At 39.0% G+C, this 20,508-nt stretch overlaps 1 protein-coding gene and 1 long non-coding RNA gene across 9 annotated transcripts in view; both read right to left on the reverse strand.

Annotated features, from left to right (window-relative positions):
- Positions 1–1,563: 1,563 nt before the first annotated feature.
- Positions 1,564–12,627, reverse strand: LOC135321217 (uncharacterized). The gene is made up of 3 exons (XR_010380782.1): positions 12,487–12,627; positions 4,479–4,666; positions 1,564–1,901 (listed from the first exon to the last, which is right to left on the reverse strand). It is a non-coding gene; the product is annotated as an uncharacterized LOC135321217 (long non-coding RNA).
- A 3,448-nt stretch (positions 12,628–16,075) lies between these two features.
- The window catches only part of NEUROD1 (neuronal differentiation 1), a 175,811-nt gene continuing 171,378 nt past the window's right edge, over positions 16,076–20,508 (reverse strand). For 7 of the 8 annotated variants that reach the window (XM_064484958.1, XM_031451763.2, XM_031451760.2 and 4 more), the window contains 2 exons: positions 20,030–20,505; positions 16,076–18,453 (listed from right to left, as the gene is read on the reverse strand). In XM_064484958.1, coding sequence (XP_064341028.1) covers positions 17,372–18,442 — 1,071 coding nt within the window. In that variant the 5' untranslated portion in view covers positions 18,443–18,453; positions 20,030–20,505 and the 3' untranslated portion in view covers positions 16,076–17,371. Of the gene's footprint in view, positions 18,457–20,029; positions 20,506–20,508 lie in introns of all 8 variants that reach the window. The other variant, XM_031451762.2, reaches the window with a different exon arrangement.

A 20,508-nucleotide genomic window follows, 5' to 3' on the forward strand; every position in this document is an offset into this window, starting at 1 on the left:
TTGTCTCATACCTCACATCCAATCCATTAGCAAATCCTGTCAATTCCACCTGCAAAACAGACTCCTTTCAGCCTGTTCTCATGCTAGTCCGCACCTCTCACCTGGACAACTTCAAAAGCCTCCCACTGCATCTCTTTGCTTTCCCCTCCCCCTGTTCTGCTGCCTCCAGCCCAGAGTCTGTTTTCCACCCAGCAGTTACATTGCTCCTTGTAGAAGTAACTAGATCAAATCACTCCTCACTCATAACCTTCTTACAACTTCCCATCATTCTTGGAATAAACTCGAAATGCTTAGCAAGGCCATGAGGCCCTAGGCAACCTGGCCCCTGGCTACCTCTCCAACATCACCTACTAACACCTTTCCCCTTGCTCATTCACACAAGCTTTCTTATCAGTCCTCAAACACAGTGAGACTAGTCCCTTCTCAGAGCATTTGCCTTGTTTCCTCTGGTTGGGATGCTTTCCCAGCCAGGCAACCAGATGGCTCCCTCCTTCCCTTCATTCACTTTTCTGCTTGAAGAGCACCTCCTTTAAGAGGCCGTTTCTGAGCAGTCTTCATCACACACCATCCAGTCACCTTGTGCGTTCATTTCCTATTGCTATTGCTGCTGTAATAGATCACCACAAACAGTGCCTTAAAACAACACAAATATCTTACATTCATGGAGGTCAGACGTCCAAACTCAGTTCCTCTGGACTGAAATCAAGGTGTCCGCAGGCCTGCATCCCTCCTGGAGGGTCTAGGGGGGAAATCATGTCCTTGCCTTTCCTAGCTTCTGGATGTTGCTTATATTTCTTGGCTCGTGGTCCCTTCCTCCATCTTCAAAGCAGCACAGCATCTTCTCTCTGCTTCCATCCTCTCACCTTCTGTGACTTTATCCTTCTTTCTTCTCTCTTATACAGACCCTTGGGACTACGTTGGGCCTGCCTGGATAATCCTTAACTACACCCACAGTCCCCTTTGCTGTGTAAGGTCACATGGTCACAGGTTCTAGGGATTAGGACATAGACATCTTCAGGCCACCATTGATCTCTCTACCATAAGCTGAATTTTCTTCACATTCCTTATTATTACCTCTTATTCTATAGCTCCTTATTTGTTTGTTCTCTATGTTCCCCATGGAATGAGTTAATGCACTTAGTAACAGTGATGGAATAAAAGGAACTCTCAATGAGTGTTATCATTGTTGTTAGAATAAAAGTTCTGTGATGATAGAAAATTTATCTCATTTCCCATTGAATTCTCACTATGTAGCACAGTGCCTAGCACACAGAAAGTGCTCGAGAACTATCTGAAAGAATGAACTCCTGTAACATGATCTGTAACAATAATGCCAGTGCACTCCAATAGTATTTCCCCCTAGATCCTGAGGAACCATTATCCCATGATACATATAAATAATACACTAATACATGGAAATTGCTCTCTGGAAATGTTCAGGGAGCTTCCAGAACAATGCATTCCCTACTTTGGCTAAAGCTTGAGTATTTGTTTTCAGAGCACTGAACAGAAAGAATCCTAACAGGCACATAGTTGCTTTATGTTTGGAAGGCTTTTGTCTAGAAACACAGTCTCCACCTCTATTTTTTTTTTTTTAGAAATTTACGTCTGAGAAGAAGACCTTGAAAAACCATCTGCTGTTGTTAACAAAGTTTTCAGGAGGCCATTAAGTATCTGGGCAAATCCCAGAGATGCAGGCCTGATGGAACAGCGTCCTGAAATCGGGGATCCCTTCTCAGCTCCACACTGGAGGCAGGTGAAATTACAGTCACAGATATATTCAGATCTACTGCATCAAGGGCTGGGGACAAGGAAGTCTGATGCTTGAGCTTTGGCCAGTGGATAATCCTATGTACTCCCTTTGATTTCCTGAAGTCTCTGCTGGCTTCAAAGTTTGAAGTCTGTGTGACAAATGATTAAGTGCCCATGTTAGCAAATTACCGTTAACAGTTCTTTTTCAAACTCCAGTTTACAGAATATTTTTAGTAAAGACTGCTTAGTGCAAGTAGAATAAAATCCAAACACCTATCGTGACCTGTGAGACCCCATGTGATACAACTCTTGCCCATCTGCTCAAACCCTAGCTTCTATCATTTTTCTTCCATTCTTGCTATACTTATGTCTAACCAGACTGGCCTTCTTTCCATTTCTCAATGAAACCAAGTCCATTTCTCATTCAGGCCCTCTGCTGTTATTGTGTACTCTGCCTGGAACAATTTTCACCATGGCATAACTTTGCGTGGTGCCCAGATCAATTTCATGTTGATCTCAGAGGGTCCTACCTGGTCTGTCAATCAGAAGTTGACCCCTCCTCGGTGTTATTTTCTTCATTGCACTTCCTATGATCTAAAAGTACGTAACTGAAGAATTACACATGGAAAAGTACAAAACATTGACTGAGGAACTTAAAGATGACTTAAAGAAATGGAAAGATATCCCATGTTCTTGGATTAGAAGAGTTAATAGTATTAAAATGGCCATACTACTCAAAGCAATCTATAGATTTAATGCTATCCCTATCAAATTACCCAGGACATTTTTCACAGAACTAGAACAAATAATCTTAAAATTTATATGGAATCACATAAGACCCAGAGTTGCCAAAGCAATACTGAAGAAAAAGAATGAAGCTGGAGGAATAACCCTCCCAGACTTCAGACAATACTACAGAGCTATAATAATCAAAATAGCACAATATTAGTACAAAAACAGACATGTGGATCAATGGAACAGAATAGAGATCCCAGAAATATACCCACAAATTTTTGGACAATTAATCTTTGACACAGGAGACAAGAATATACAATGGACTAAAGACAGTCTCTTCAGCAAATGGTGTTAGGAAAACTGGACAGCTGCATGTAAATCAATGAAGTTAGAACACTCTCTCACACCATACACACAAAAACCCCTCAAAATGGCTTAAAGACTTAAACATAAGAAAAGATACTATAAACCTCTTAGAAGAAAACATAGGCAAAACATTATCTGACATAAATCTCAGCAATGTTCCTCTAGGGCAATCAACCCAGCAATAGAAATAAAAGCAAAAATAAACAAATGGGACCTAATTAAACTTAAAAGCTTTTGCACAGCAAAGGAAACCATAAACAAAACAAAAAGACAACCTACAGAATGGGAGAAAATATTTGCAGATGATGTGACTGACAAAGGCTTAATTTCCAGAATATATAAACAGCTCATACAACTTAATAAGAAAAAAATAACCCAATCCAAAAATGGGCAGAAGACCTAAATAAGCAGTTCTCCAATAAAGATATACAAATGGCCAATAGGCACACGAAAAAATGCTTAATATCACTAGTCATCAGAGAAATGCAAACCAAAACTACAATGACGTATCACTTCACACCAGTCAGAGTGGCCATCATTCAAAAGTCCATAAGCAATAAATGCTGGAGAGGATGTAGAGAAAAGGGAACCCTCCTACACTGTTGGTAGGAATGTAGTTTGGTGCAGCCATCATGCAAAACAGTATAGCGATTCCTCAAAAGACTAAAAATAGACTTACCATATGATTCAGCAATTACACTTCTGGGTATATATCCAGAGGGAACTCTAATTCAAAAAGAAACATGCATCCCAACATTCATAGCAGCACTATATACAATAGCCAAAATATGGAAGCAAACTAAATGTCCATCGACAGATGACTAGATAAAGAAGTTGTGGTATATATACAATGGAATACTACTCCACCATAAAAAAGAATAAAATAATGTCATTTGCAGCAACATGGATAGACCTGGAGATTGTCATTCTAAGTGAAGTAAGCCAGAAATAAAAAGAAAAATGCCATATGATATCACTTATATGTGGAATCCAAAAAAAAAAAAAAAAAAAAGACAAACGAACTTATTTACAAAACAGAAACAGACTCACAGACATAGAAAACAAACTTATCGTTACCGGGTGGGTAGGAGGTGGGAAGGGGTTGGGAGTTTGAGATTTGTAGATACTAATATATATAAAATAGATAAACAACAAGTTCATACTGCATAACAGAAGGAACTATATTCAATAACTTGTAGTAACTCACAGTGAAAAAGAATATGAAAACAAATATATGTTCATGTATGACTGAAGCATTATGCTGTACACCAGAAACTGACACAACATTGCAAACTGACTGTACTTCAGTAAATATATATATACAAAAAAAGAAACAATGGAAATAATTATAACCATCATAAAAATTTTTTAAATAAAATTATGTAATTGATTCATTTGCATACTTCTTGTCTGTCTGTCCTATCCCATCAGATGGGTACCTCATTGAAAGGTACCCATCAGATGGGATACTAAAGCCTTTAGGGTAATAGATGCTCAATAAATGTCTTTGTTGAGTGTATGAATGAATAAATTAAATTTTTTAATTGAGTTCCAGTATTAATTTCTGATACTATCGAACATATCATGTCTCATGGGTGAGAAAGAAAGAAAACTTCATGACTTACCAATTTCTTCACATCAACATATATTTTGGGTGAAGCGAGCTTTAGTTGTATCCATCTCTCAGTCATTTCTGATGCTAGATGGGCACATTGTCAATGTTTCAGGGCATCGCTTCTCTCTCATGCTAAATGGGGATTTTGTCAGAATGTTCCTGCTACCCAGGCTCTAAAAGGTAGAGGGCTCCATGTCCCTATAAGAATTGCAGAGAAAACAGAAAAAAATGTAGAATCCCAGCAAGTCAGAATATCACACTTTCTTCACATGCCAGTTTTTTGCACTCACTTTGAAACCTGTTTAAAATGAATCACTCAGCTGTGTTCTAGAGCAAAACTCACACGACTGTGGGATGACAGAGACCATGCGATCTCGATCTCCTCAAAAAACAATGACAAGAAGTAACACAGGAAAGAAGATTAGGCCCTTCTTCCCTTTCCCTCAAGTTTTTAAAGCCCCTTCACAGGTAGGTACTGATATTCACAAAACTTGGTGTAAACAATTTGAAATGTATTTCCACCAAGAAGAGAGCTTGAAACATTCTCACAGTATCTGTTAGCAATGTTGTAGTGCAGTCTCAAATTTAATATAACCAGATACACAAAACAGACTAAATCAGAAATCTGTCCTCATTCTCTAGAGCTCATACTATCAGAGCTGTGAAAATGGCATCATACAGAGGAGGCCATACTGGAAATAGCCCACGGCTGTCAGGCCTCTTGCCTGTGGCCATCAAACAGTTTGGGACTGGGTTCACTGCCTTTGACTTTTACATCACATTTTGTTACCATTTTGGGCACTTCAGTGTCCTATACAACACCCTAGTCCCAAATTTCCATGACAGACCCATCCCAACAACCTATGTTATCTTCTGTTGCAGGCCCCCATTCCTGTGGACCTTGGAGACTTCTTGAATGCTTAAACTCAGAAAGCATGCTTTCTGAACACAGCTTCCTGTTTTTTTCAAACTTGGTTGTGCTTAAGAAGCTTTAGTTTGTTTTAAAGAAAAATTCCTAGTCTGTTCCTACCACTCTGAGGGATGCTCTGAGATTTTGAATCTGTAACTAAACTATTCCTAGAAATGTGTTTTAAACAGGTACAGCAGGTGATTCTGTGTGTTTTAGACAAGATAGACAGCACTTTGGTGACAATCAGTGAGTAGATCTTTCCTCTCTGTCCTGCTCTTTACCCCTGCCCTTTTACCACAAGACTCTCATTTACAAGTTATAGAACAACCAGCTAGAAGTGTTTTCAAAATATGACTTTACTTCTCACATAAACAGAGGTTCAAATTCAGGCTGCTCTGGGTTACCCATTAAGAAAGCAGGGGCTTTTCAACTTTTTACTTCGTTATCTCCAGGTATCTACGAGGACCCCACTGGTGGCTCCCAGATGGCTTCAGGGTCCCTAAGCATCATATTATCTCCCCTAAATTTCCAAGAGCAAGAAGAGAAGTGGCAAGGGCAGTTTCTATTTGCATACTTCTATTTTTACCAAAGAAGAAAATGTTTTCCAACAGCCCACCCAACAGATTTCCTCTCAGGTCCCACTCACTAGAATTGGGCAGTGTGCCTGTGCTCTAGCTTCCAGGAGACTCTGGGGAGGTGTTTTCAGCATGGAGGAATTCACAGGTGACTATTGATCAGGCAACTAAGAGTATCCTGTCTTCTTTTCCTTCCAGGCTACATCATTTATGCATAGCAAACAGCCCCCCTGCTCCAAACTCACTGTCTTAAAGCAATGATTGTTTTTTCTTATGATTCTGTGAGTTGGCTGAACTCAGCTGGGTAGTTCTTCTGCTCCATGGAGTATCAACTGAATACTCCTACATTTAGCTGGGAGCTCAGCTGGGCTGAAACATCCAAGGTGGCTTCAGTTACCTGTCTGGCATCTCAGCTGGAATGGCTGGAATGGCTGGAGCCTAGCTGGGTCCATCTCTTTATATTTGTTTCCTCATCATTCAGTTGTGTCGCACAAGCTTTTTAAAATGAGGCTGAATCCCAAAAGAGCAAAAGAAGAAGTTCCAGGTCTTTTAAGGGCTAGACCTGGAACTGACATAGCATCACTTTTGCCACTTGCTGTCAGTCAAAGCCAGTCACAAAGGGAAAGGGAAGCAAGATACACCATTTGATGGGAGAAGCAGCAGCCACACTGAAAACGGGTATGTATATGGGAACAGAGTTCACCTTAGCAGACAGTCCAACCCAGTCCTCCCTCTTGCCACAATGGTAAACATCCCTCCTACGTGTAAAATACATTCACTCCCTTTCAAGACCTGCAAAATCTCATCTAATTATAAAATCAGATGCAAAGTCCAGGATCTCATGAGGTTCTTTGTTTGTGCTCCTCTTATTCTGGGAAACTATGAACTAAAAATACAAGTTATCTGCCTACATGCATCAACATACATTGATGAGGCAGGCAGAGGATAACCACAATAGATGCTCCCATTCAAAAAGGAGTTGGGGGGAGGTGGTCAGGGAGCAAAGTACATCGCAGTCCCTGGCCCAGAGCAATTCTGAAGTCCGAGCAGGTGTGTGTTACTGGTTCCCACACTCTGAGAATGTTCCTTATCTCACATCCAGTTCTGCTGTTCTCACATCTGAGAGCTGTTCTCGGCAGCTCTTAGCTCCAGCCTCTGGGCTTCTGGCTCTGCTCTCCACACCATTCTTCTTTTAAACAGGAAACAGCCCGTGATGGTAACTGAGTGGTTTTTCAGCCTTTTTTCTATCCATAAATAGTTGGGGGTCCAGAGTCTTCTTTTAATCTTTATCTGTTTCTCTCTTTTAGTCCAAATGTATGTAACTCCTTTGGTTATTTTGACACAAAGTATTTCTTTTACACAAAGAAAACGTTGTGAGCTTTCTTTATGTAGTTCATATATATACATATATTATATATAAATATAAAATATATACTACATACAATATGTGATTATTTGTGTGTGTGTGTGTGTATATATATATAAAATCATATTAGGTCATATTATACAAAAGCCATTCCTACAAATCTCTTTGAGATTGACCCCTCTCTACTTTGGACTCAAAGTCAGGGTATTAGTGTAAAATGCTCCTAATGCTCTTAGAAGTAGTTTTGTCTAGGTAAACTGTTTCTTCCAGCCACACTTTTGATTGGGGCTTGACCTGAGAGCACATTTAACTGGAAGCAGCCTACATTTCATCTTTGCTTTGAGGCTATTTTTTTCTTTTAGAATATATATATATATATATATATTTTTTTTAGCCAGAATATCTGTCCTGGGCCTCCTTTGTTTCCTCTAAATTATGTTTGCTTATTATTCTTTTGTAAAACCCTGAAAGAAGGCAATCAGCACTTGTAATATTCTGCCAAAAATCTCCTTTGCCAGATCCACAAATTTATCTGGTTCTCTTTCTATCTTCCAAGCCATAGCAGAGTTGTCAGGGCCATCTTTGCCCATCTACCAGCTGGATTCACTCTTTGTTCTTCAGAGCTCTATGGTACATCACTTCAGCTTCTCTCTAATTAGCACCTTCACCTCTTTTATCCATGCCATAAAAACCTCGATTATCTTCTGTTTCCACTCTGGCGTGTGGGCTGTTGAGAGATTTCCACTGAAGCATATGGGTTGAGGCTACTACAAACTACTACAGTATCGTGGTCTCCAAACTTGACTTGGCTCTAAGCCTTGCTCTGCTAGTATTGATTAGTCCTGATGGAGCCTATTCTTATTCCTGGAGAGGCTCTTCCAAATCTTCAGTTTTCTCCTTCAATTCCCTCTCACCTAGAGTGTCATCATGCCTCCATCTTTACATGAAAGAACCTGGTAAGAATAAACCCTCACTGCTCTCCAATTCTTACTCTTGAAATTTCCTTCCTCTACCCTGACTCTTGTCTCTGGAAAGAAGTCTCTCTCCTATCCAAAGGAACTGCCCACGTTCTAGACATTCTACCCTCCACTCTGCCCAACAAATTTCTCTATCAAACACACCCACGTCTTACATCTTATTCAATTTCATCTTCACTGTATCGACAGCTTTCTCCATCTTTATGTATAAAAAAAGACCAAGCAACAGCAAAAGCACAGTTCTTTTTGAATTAAGCAATTCTCCTATGGGACAGAAAACCCATCTCAAACTGGCATAAAAAAATTAAACCTAATTTGAGAGGTGGGGATAGCTTATGAAGAGAACTGATCCAGTGGCTCAAATGGTACAATGCAAGAATCAGGTCCTCTCCCTTCCTTCAACCTGCCTTCTGCAGTGTATCATTCTCTGCTCCACGCCTGTCCCTCTATTCCATTCTCTTTCTTCCAAGTAGCCAAATGGCTGCTACATTCCAGACCTCTAATCCACATACCACATTTGTTAGAAGAGGAGCGCATATTTCTGTTGATACTTCCCACATAAACCAAGGATGTTTCTCTTTTCCAAAAGTCACAGTAAACTCTTCTTGCATATCATTTTATCTTAATAAGTTGACACCTTTATCAGTCAGCAGAGGCAGAGTTGTGGTGTGGTTTTAAAAAACTTAGTGTTTTAAAACAATAAAGGTTTATTTCTTACTCATGTCTTCATGACTAAGGGTGAGCAGGAAATTAAAATGAGAGGAAGAGACACAAGTACCAACTGTTCAAAAACAAAAAGAAAAAGAAATAGATTAAAAAAACAAGATAGAGTCTCAGATCTACATAAACTAAAACTTCGGATTAGTTGAATACCTTCAGGAGAAATAATCACTAACTGGTTTTAAGCAATTGAAATAGTCAAATAATGAGATATATATATTGCCCCATATAACTAAGGATGGCGTCTTAACCTCTGGGTTTTAAGCTCAGAAAAAAGAATTAAAGGCTGTATATAACTTAGAAATAATGGAACTTAAATTCACTTGGACCACAGTAATTTTTTTAATTATGTAATTTTACACAATATAAAATGATATGTGAAGTGAGTTGTTTGTGTAACCTGGGAAAATGGTATATTTGTTTTTTCAGAGGTCTACTCATTGGTATACATCCTGCTCCACATATAGAATAAATAGAGCCTTTTTCACATGAAGAATTAGTAATACTTTATATTCTACGCTCTTTATAAATTCTACAATAAGGCTTTTAAACAAAATCACTCTTAGTTTATCGGGTGTGCCTATTCACACTTCGTTAAATCTAGATGTCAGTTTAAGTTAATTCACACGAATAAAGACCAGTAAAACTTTTACATAATTTAGATGCTTATTAAATAGCTATTATTTGTCAGTTTGTTTAAATATCAAACATGGTACCAACAAAGATATGCTGGTAGTTATATGTTATGTCACTAAAGCTTCATGGTAATATTTTTATAAGAATTTAAATGAACTCTTCTACATTTATGTATATTTAACATTTCAATTAATTGCATACTTTAGTCTATGTGTTAGTTTCCTAGGACCACCATAACAAATTATCACAAACTGGATGGCTGAAAACAACAGAAATGTATTGCTCACAGTTCTAGAGACCAGATGTCCAAAATCAGTGTGTCTGCAGAGTTGGTTCCTTCTTGGGGACTCAGAGGGAAAAATCTGTTCCATACCCCTTTCATAGATTCTGGTGGTTGCTGGCAATTCTTACAGTCCCATGGCATATAGACATGTCACTCTAACCTCTGCCTGTATCTTTAGGCTCCCTTTGTGTTGTCTGTGTGTCTGCATGTTCTGTCCTCTGCTTATTAGGACAACAGTCCCCTTTTTATAAGGACTATTCTAATCCAGTATGACCTCATATTAATTTACTTTTTACATCTTAACATGTATTATTTGGACACTATTCCAAGCAATCACATTCTGAGGTGCTGGCTGGACATAAATTTTGGGGAATTGGGGGAGGGTACTATTCAACCCAGTGATATATATATATATATATATATTCCTTGACAATATATTTTAAGTATGATAAATGCATTGTTAAACAAAAATGAAACCTTGAGAAGCAAAAATCTCTTAACATTGTTAATATGCTAGTCAGAGTCAAGGAAACAGAGTTGCTGTATCCAAAATGCTATGTTGGGATTTTAAAATATCTAAATAAGTAGCCTTGCCCCTGTTAACCAAGAAATTCTTTTAGTAAAGCAATATTTTAATAGCTATTCCTACTTAGAGTCTAATTATAATTTACAGCATTTTTACTACTGTTTTTTGTGTATTTAATCATTGGCTGGAATAAAGATTATTCAGTTAGATAGCAACAAGTGATAATATCCCAAGACTCATTTGTAGAACCCTACTATATTTTTCTCTTCATTCTTGGATATAAACATTTCCTGGCCTTATACTTGCAATGGACCACACATTAGAAGTTAATAACGCCCCGCTAGGAGCAGACATGCACTACAATTGTTAGTGATACTAGCAGCAAGGAATTAACTGTTCTCATAATCATGATTATACTCTTTCATTGATGTCATAACTGACATCCAGAGAGAACACTAAAGAAATCTTACTGATTTGCTACATTTATACAATGAACATTCCAAAGTAGAAATTATAGTTTAGGTAATTCAACAACATCTATCCCAACCAATAACACATACTGTGTAAAAATACGAGTATTTTAAAGGATATGAGTTATTATTCAGTTTTCAGTAATTTTATTCTAAATCAGTTTCCAAGAATACTAATCCTCCCAATGCTTCTGTTCCCTAAGCAGATCTCCTCTTAATTCACTTGTAGTGCTAAGGGGAATACCTGATGTCGCTGAAAATAATATCTCTACGTTCTTCTTTAATTGTGCTGTATTGACAAGGAAGATCATATTCCCCATAAACTTACAACATTTCTACTCTAGTTGGTACTTTGGAGGAAGATGCATTTAACAATTCTTGTGACTATAAAGTACTCTGTTTTACACTGTGAATTTCTATTTCTGTGCTATCATCTGTCTATATGTAGTCTATTTTTACTTTTTAATTTATCAAATGCTACTCAAATTCTCAAACTTATTGCTGTAGTACATAGTCATAATGAGTTCTGATCTGCTGTAATCTAAACTTCCCAATGATAATAGGGAAGTTTGGGACGATTTTATACAACACTAACAATGAAAAGAGAACAGTTGCTGAAAGAATGATGAGCAGAAAGGGAAAAAGTAGGATGCATTCAAGTTATCAATAAGTGTTAAAAAAAAAAAAAAGGCATGGTCTTGAAAGAGCCCATAATGTTTTAGTTCTTCTTTTTATTCTAATTCCTAATTATATCTAACCAACTGATATCAATAAAAAGAAAAGATGGCTGATAACTCATGATTACTGCTCCTCAAAAGGAGTGGGGGAGGGGAGTTTGGTGCCAGGGTGTCATAGGAAATTAATTTCAATTATTTTCTTTTTATACAGTTAATGCTTATAACTTTCACTGGGCTGAGGCTCATTTGTGGCCCTCTCCATTCTCAACTGACTTGATTTGTAGCATAGTGGTTAAGAAACAGACTTTGGCATCAGATGAGTGTGGCTTGATTCCTTTAGAATGTTACTATTTATTGAGGATCTAGGTCTTCTAAGTACTGGAGAAACAGCAACAAACAAAAAAGACAAGGTTCCTGTTCTTGTGAAACCCACATTCTACCGAGGGAGGTAGATAATTTAGAAAGGAAACTTAACAAATAATTAAGCAAGATAACATCAGATAGATAAATGCTCTGAAAAGGAGGATGAGGGATATAATAGTGATTTGGGTGGGGAGGAGGGTTGAAGGTGATTACTACTTTAGATGGGAATCAGGACAAGTTTCTTTGAGGAAAGTCACATTTGAATTAGAATCTAAATGAAGAAAAGAAATCAGAAATGAAGTACCCAGGTATCCCAGCTTTCTGCAGTTTCTCTATCTGTAAAATAAGGCACGGGGCTGCTTTGATGATGGCATGTAAGAATGAATGAAAAATACTTAGCACTGACCTAGTAAGTGTATGAAGCCCTCTTTCTGGCTGTCTGTCCTTAAGACATTAAAGCCTAAAGCAGGGTTAGCTTTTAATCTTGTTAACAGCAAAGTCAGTTACCAAGTTACCTCATGTATGTGAGATGAAACGTATTCTGTTATCTCCAGATGTCATTTCCCAAACAGATCCATCCTTCTGGATTTCTCCATACCTGGGGATTGGAAAAGATGGTTATTGTCACTATCAATCCACCTCTAAGTTAGCTGGGAAAATCACACAATAATGTTTAAATGGTCAAATCCACACTTAATGTATCTGAAGATTTCATCCAGGGTTAACATAGTACTCTGCATTTCAAGACATTTTAAAATTAGCAACTTAAACAGAAGTCCCCAGAGGCTGTGGCCTTGTCTTGTTGATGCCACTAGTTTGGTTACACAGCTAATTCCATCAGAGGCATTGAACCAAGTGTTAGTGTGTGTGAAGAGAGTCTATGAGTCAATTGCCAGCAAGGAATTCTTCCTGCCATAGGAAGGCAAATGATCTCAACTTCTTGAGTGCATACAGTGCAGATTTCTAGTTGAATAATTCCTGACAATAGTGTCCTCTGAAACATAATGCCTGGCCAGGAGCCAGTGATTATGCCACCATACAAATCACTGTGCCTCTGATGCCAGGACGCCTCTGTGCATGGTAACAACAAGAGTTCTCGGTCCTGGTGTTCCACAAGATGTTGTATTGGCTCTTTTATTCTTTATCAGGCCCTAGAATTAAAGATTTTATTTAGATGGCTTTCAGGAAATAAGTGGTGGTGGAGGAAGAGGAAAAGAGAAGAGAGGAGATTTTAGGGTAGTTTGAGAAATAGCTTCGCTGTTATGCGATTCCCATCAGGACAAAGTCAGCCTATGTTTTGAAACCTAGTTTCATTAATTGTTTAATAGATATTTTCACTTTAAATCTCTTGTTTAATTATAGAACTAAAACAGCTTGGTTCAAACTGTTAACTAATGATCCATGTATCATTTTAGTAATTGCTAGCTTCTTTCAGAAATGCATTAATTTTGTAAGAATTATAGACTTTAAAATGTGAAAGCATAGAGGTTTTTTAAGATTAATAAATTAGAACATTTATAATTTGTTTCAAATGTTATTTTACTGGAACATATTATAAGCCTAAAATTAGTAGAACATTCCTAAGGTATTATAATACTCTATTTTAATTTACACTTACTTGTCTTTTTTAAGGATTAAAAGTAGATAGATCATGCTGTAGTTGTCATTGATGATGTAAATGAAATTTAAGGTATGCAGTGTTCTCTTCAAAAGGAATTATGCACCACTTAAAATATTTAGCCAAATTTCACATCCAACTATGAGATTGTGTGCTGTTTTTAAATACCTGGAAATAACTTCTAGGTTCTAGAAATAACTCTTCAAGGCATTTTCACATGAAATAAGTAGATCTAAGCATCTTATTTGATAGGGATAGTAATTATTCAAGATGAAGAAACACACAGAACCCTAAATATTACTCATAAAAAGTAATATATAACAACACTAAAAGAAATGTGTTTCCCATTGAAACTATAGTTGCCAATGTTTTTTCTTTTTGGTTGGTTTTCACTGAGTAAAACATTTTATTTTCCTATTAGCTGGGTATAGGCATTCGCCAATTATGAAAACTCTGAGTCTCTTTTAAATATGGCTAGCAATTCAAAAAGAAAAGAAAAAGATAATTGAAAGATTTCTTGTGGTTTGAAAATGCCTTCCAAATATTCATTAAACATTTAAGTGAGTAAATTTGTAGAATATGTTTCTGACATTGGCACTGGTTCTGTGGTATTTCTCTGATCAGATGGAAGTGCTGTGTGTTATGCAGAGTGCATTCAGTTCATTCATGCATAAACAATATCATTTTCATAAATTAAAACCTCCCCTGCAGAAGGAACATCTGTGCCTGCCTTTGAATAAAAGATGGTGGCATGTGAGTTACTCCTTGACTGACTGAAAGAATCTTTATGTTCAGAATGAAGTTATACAGGCAGGATGGGGAACAAAAATCAAACCTTCATTCCTACCTTACAAAAAAAGTCCACAGTTAGACTTCTCTGCTCTCTGTTTTAAAGGCTGGAATTCTGCAACTGTCATCCTCTTATTATTTCTTCTGTTCGTTACAGCAAGTTTTTAGTTTGCATGAAGATGTCTAATTTTAATTATAGGTGAAATTGAGCTGCTGAATAGATCACATCAGATCTGGATGTTCATTTCATGGTCTCCTAGGCTGGAAGGATGGCAGTGTTCAGATATCATATCAGTATATGTCTCTTAAAGTAAGAACAGTGAAAGCAATCTTGAATATAGGAAGCAACAGCTTGATTCCAAAATAGCAACTCTGTTTCACTTGGAATGAGATTATTGCATTTTGGAGAAAGTTGGGACAAAGTTAAAATCATTTCTGTCATGTGATGAAGGCTGATGGAAAACATGCTAAAATGATATATTTTAAATTGCACTCAAACATTTCTTTAATGCTGAAATATTCCTTACTGCTACTGTCACAGCTTGACATAGCTTCATTGGCAATGTTATTAGTATGGCTAATTGTTCCCATCCATTAGATTACTCACATTTTTCTGGAGCAGCTTGCTAAATGAGGTCAGCTTTCTGGAACCCCTAAATCACCAACGAGAAGGAGATTAAAGGAACAAGCTTGAGAAGAGAGGTAGTCATCCAAAGTGGCATCCGAGTCAGAGGAAGAACAATGGAGTTACTAATGACAGTAATCAGAGCACCACGGTAAAGCCAGGACACAAGTGCCAAAATGTTATTCCCTAGGAGTTGTTCCTGTCAGTCAATACAACCAGACAGAGAGAAGTGCCAACTTTTTTAGTGGACTAAACAATGGACAGAATCGTCTAAGTTTTTCCAGTGAGTTCTGTTTATGAGACAACAGAATAGTGCTCCAAAAGGGTGAGGAAACAATTATACCTTCCTAAAACATATCACAGTAAGAATAGAATGCTCATGAGTACTAGTAGTTCGTTACTTTTTTTCCCAGAAAAATTATTGAAATCATCACAAGATGTTTATATAAAAATGATAAAATGTCACTTCTTGGATTCTTTAAATCATTTCTCCCTGGTATATTCTAAAGGTATACCTTGTTCTCTTTGGGATAGTACTAGTTTGCAATAGAGAATATTTTGGTTCAGGAAAATGTGCAGGTAACAAAGTATGAAGAAAATGGTAAAGTTTTAAAATATGTTTTAAAATATGTAAACAAACTAAGATAGGATACTTGTTTGTGTTTTGCTTGTTAATAATTAACTAAACCTCCCTTTAAATAATAGAAGAAAACACATACCATGATCATTTAAAGGAATGAAAACCAAAAAGCTAATAAGTGAAGACATTTAAAACAAACAAACAGACCCACAAACACAACTGTCTCTCCACAACCCCTCCCCCACCCCTGCGTCATATTCCCAGTAATGAAATAGCAGGTAGGTCCTTTCGTTATCTACAAAGAGCTGGGGACTTCTTATGCAAGATAAACAGGCTAGAAATTTTATGCTAAAGTCAAATTGTTTCTTTTATTTTATCCTACAAATACAATCCAGTACTTTTTTTTTTTTAACTCAGCAAATAAAGCAACTATTCTGGTTAGGAATTATTTATACTTAAAAAAATCACTTTAAGAAGAAATGCAACAATTGCTCAGATTTTCAATACTATTTTATTGCAACTGGATGAGTGTTTTCTAAATTGTGCATTACACCATATTATACAGAATTACAAACAAGATTACAGTACAGATCGATTCCAGTGGTACCAGTATCACATCTCAAACAGCACTTATTCTGGACCGCATTTTGCATGCAATAGCTATTGTTCTAATTATGAATTAAATGGCCTGAATTTATTTAAGCTACTGTACTAATTGACTACAATAGGTATAAGTCCCAACATTAACAACCTGATTAGATTTCGGCTGAGATTCATTACATGAATATATGACAAACCACCATTTGTGTGACTATGTATAAAATCATGCATTTATAGTTTCTGGAAACATCAATAGCTTCAGATTCTTTGTAAAATCATGGAATGCAAAGGAGTAAAAGACTAAAACGAAACAGTGCAAATTGTATGTGATAGTCAAGCAGCTTTTGATTTAAAGAAGGGTATGTTGGCATTTGTTTATAATATGTATATACAAGCTTGTGCAAGTAATGTATTGAATTGATATGTTTTGATAGGGAATACATCTCTTGTTTTTATTCATTCTCTTCAGAGTTATGGATCTGGTTATTATTTTAAGGAAGGAAAAGACTTTAAAGTGAAATGAATTGCTCAAATTGTGCAATTTTTTTTCAACAATTAGAGAGGAAAGAAGTGCTAAGGCAACACAATAACTTTCTAAGCACTTTTCTGCTGGTTTAAATTAGTTAAATTATTTTGTATAAATTAGATATAATTCTACTTTTCTGATATGTATAAAAATTGATGAAGCTGCATGGTTTTAAAATAGGAAATCCACATTATAAAAAGTCATTAAAAATTCTGTACAAAATCACAACAAAATAATTCAGCATGGGAAAGGTAACAAGTAGTAAAATGCTGGTTGAAAAATATATATTTATATATATTTTAATTGGCCCATTACTAGTTTAAAAATTGCATAGATCCTAATTATTGCTTGTGATTTTGTTATCCCGATCAGATAATTAACATGATCTGAATACAGCTACACCAAATTTGTGGTGTATTTTTTTAACTTTACTGTACTATTTTAAAATAGAAGAGCTATAGAAAATAATACATAAGGTGAACAGGAATTTCGATCCCCTGTTTCTTCCAAAGGCAGTAACGACAATAAATACATATATCACTTGAAGCTTGGAGTATTTGCACTTTGCAGCAGTAGTACCCAAAGGGCTGCCTTTTGTAAACACGACAGTCACTGTAAGCACAGTGGATTCGTTTCCCAGGAATGGTGAAACTGACGTGCCTCTAATCGTGAAAGATGGCATTGAGCTGGGCACTCATGACTCGCTCATGATGTGAATGGCTATCGAAGGACATAACATTGTCTATGGGGATCTCACAGCGAGGGGCGGCGGCGCCCGAGAAGATTGATCCGTGGCTTTGGGCCCCTGCCAGGGTCGCTGCAGGGTAGTGCATGGTAAAGGCATAATTTTTCTCAAACTCGGCGGACGGTTCGTGTTTGAAAGAGAAGTTGCCATTGATGCTGAGCGGCGGGCTGAGGGGTCCGTCAAAGGAAGGGCTGGTACAATCAGTCAGGGGACTCTCAAAGAAGGGCTCTAGCGCGGCGCTGTAGGCGTGCGGCGGCGGCTTGACGTGGAAGACGTGGGAGCTGTCCATGGTGCCGTAGGGAGGGCTGGGCAGCCCCGGGGACTGGTAGGAGTAGGGGTGAACAGGGAAAGAAGCGCTGGCCGTCGGCAGGTGCGGAGGCATGTCCTGGTTCTGCTCAGGCAGAAAAGTCCGAGGATTGAGCTGCAGGCAGCCGGCAACCAGGTTGGTGGTGGGCTGAGATAAGCCCTTGCAGAGCGTCTGTACGAAGGAGACCAGGTCAGGGCTTTTGCCGGAACGCAAGATCTCCGACAGAGCCCAGATGTAGTTCTTGGCCAAGCGCAGTGTCTCGATTTTGGATAGCTTCTGCGTCTTGGAGTAGCAGGGCACCACCTTGCGCAGGTTGTCCAGCGCAGCGTTCAGCCCGTGCATGCGGTTCCGCTCCCGGGCATTGGCCTTCATGCGTCTCAGCTTAAAACGCTCCAGGCGAGCCTTGGTCATCTTCTTCTTTTTGGGGCCGCGTCTCTTAGGCTTTTGATCATCGTCCTCCTCTTCCTCTTCTTCCTCCTCTTCCAGGTCCTCGTCTTCCTCCTCCTCCTCTCCCCCGTTCCTCAGTGAGTCCTCTTCTGCGTTCATGGCTTCGAGGTCGTCCTCCTTTTTGTCTGTCTCGTGCTCCTCGTCCTGAGAACTGAGACACTCGTCTGTCCAGCTTGGAGGACCCTGGGGCTGAGGCTCCCCCATCAGCCCACTCTCGCTGTACGATTTGGTCATGTTTCGGGTTCCTACTTTCAACAGGGGAGAGGGGGAAACAGAAAGAAAAGGAGAAAAACGCTATATTCAAAAACTACATATGCCTTCACTTCCCACTCACTAACCCTGTAGAAATGTATGTGAAGAGAATTACCAGCTCATTACGAAATGGATGCCCCTGAGGAAAAGTTAAGTGCAGTGTTTTATAATGGCTTGTGGGTGCCCCGCTGGTACGTAGGAGACAGGACAGGGCTGGGAGTGGGAGAGAGAGTGAATATGCGATTATGCCTATAAGGTACACTCCTGTGTGTATGTTTCCTTGTGATTAACTTAAGTGTGTTTATGGTGATTACCCGGCAGGATAATGAGTGTGAAAAAAAAGTGTACATTTCGGCGACTTCGTGTTTAACTGTATGAGTTCGAAGTCACAACTCCGCAGAAATGATGAGTTTGAAAACCCATTTCTGTTCCCATCTCTGTCCTGGCTTCTCGGTACTTTAGCGATTAAAGTTTAGGAGCCATTACGTAATTTACTAAGGCTAGCAGTGGTTTCTAAGAAGATTATACAAACTGGAGACTGAAAAGCAAATGCATGGCGGAGGGAAAGTAGTTTCCACCAAATTATTTCCACTATCAACGAAACATTTGGTAACAAAAGTGAGCAGGGGTCTTCCATCTCACCCTCGTCTTTCTTTTCTCGCCTCCCACCCTGCTGGCCCTCTGCTGAATTTCCACCTTGTATAAAAGCGCTAGCTACAGGGCCAGGGCTGGGGGCATGGCGCAGAGCGCTCTTCCACGCGCCGGGGATCAGGTGCGGAAGGCTCCTCTCTAATAAACAGTCCATTGAAAGGGCTGCCCGCTCTTTATTGTGGCTTTTCAAAGTTCGCCTCAAACCTCCTTTTAAAAGATTGAGTAATTATAATGGTCAGCGATTGGCAATGGCCAAGTTGCCGCTTCTAATAAGGAAAATAAAAAGCCTTTAGTGAGACAACTGAATTTCTGGCTCTTGCAATAGCTGTTGGGGACTTGGCCGACTCTGGAGCAGTAACAGGTAGCAGGAGTCGGTCCCTCTCCCTTTCTCCACATTTCCCTCCCTCTCAACTAAACTAACTCTCAACTCAATTTATTTTCCAAGGTGTTCAAAGTCTCGATGTCCTTTTCATTCACTGAAAAAATCACTTGGCACTCCCAATGTTTATAAAATACATGTACACAAAATAAATCTTGATAACACGGACTTTTTTCCCCCCTTACTGAAAGGAGTGGAAAAGTGAAGTAGTTATTTGCTTTAAGAACTTTGAAATCATCACTAGCAAATAATCACAGAATTACTGTGCACTATATTTTTAAAAATCCGAAGGGGCTCCTACAATCCCCCCCCCCCAAAAAGACAAAAAAAGCAAAACATTTTTTTTTTCAATTAGAAAATCTGCAGTGGGTATTTCCGTGATACAACTCAAATTATGTGCGTTATTTGCCTGCAGTTATGGAGGGGAATGCTTGTCTCAACACACACACACGCGCTCACAAACGCACACATACAGAATATGTAGATACATCTTCAATTGGTCCTTTTATTGCCAGTAAAAATGAAAGGATTTTAATTACCTGTAGTTGTTAGCAGGTCCTGAGCAGTGATGGTCTCATAACCCTGGGGCCTCTGGACGCTGTGCCTTCTGCGTGGGGCGAATTCCTCGTGTCCCGGCCGCGCGGGCGCTCAGGTTATATAGCCGAGTTGGTGATGCTGAGCGCGGGCGGGGCTGGGAGCGGAGCCGCGAGCAGGTTCATGCGCCCCGCGCCTGCGCACGCGTCCCGGTTTTGCGCTCCCTTCCGCCCTCCTCCTCGCCGCCCGCCGTCAGCCCTGATCCTCTCCCACCCTCCTCCGACTCCAGCTCCCCTCTCCCCCACCCCTACTCCCGCCCCATCTTCTTCCTCCCCGGCATGCGCCATATGGTCCTCCCAGTCCAGCCAAGAGCCAGGAACCACGTGACCTGCCCATTTGTATGCCGCGGAGCGCTCCATTCCGGCCCCTTTGTGGCCAGAAGAAAGTGGCCCATCTGTCGCCAGTTAGAGACTCCGCGGACCTG

The sequence above is a fragment of the Camelus dromedarius genome, chromosome 4, assembly GCF_036321535.1.
Source record: "Camelus dromedarius isolate mCamDro1 chromosome 4, mCamDro1.pat, whole genome shotgun sequence".
NCBI lineage: Eukaryota > Metazoa > Chordata > Mammalia > Artiodactyla > Camelidae > Camelus > Camelus dromedarius.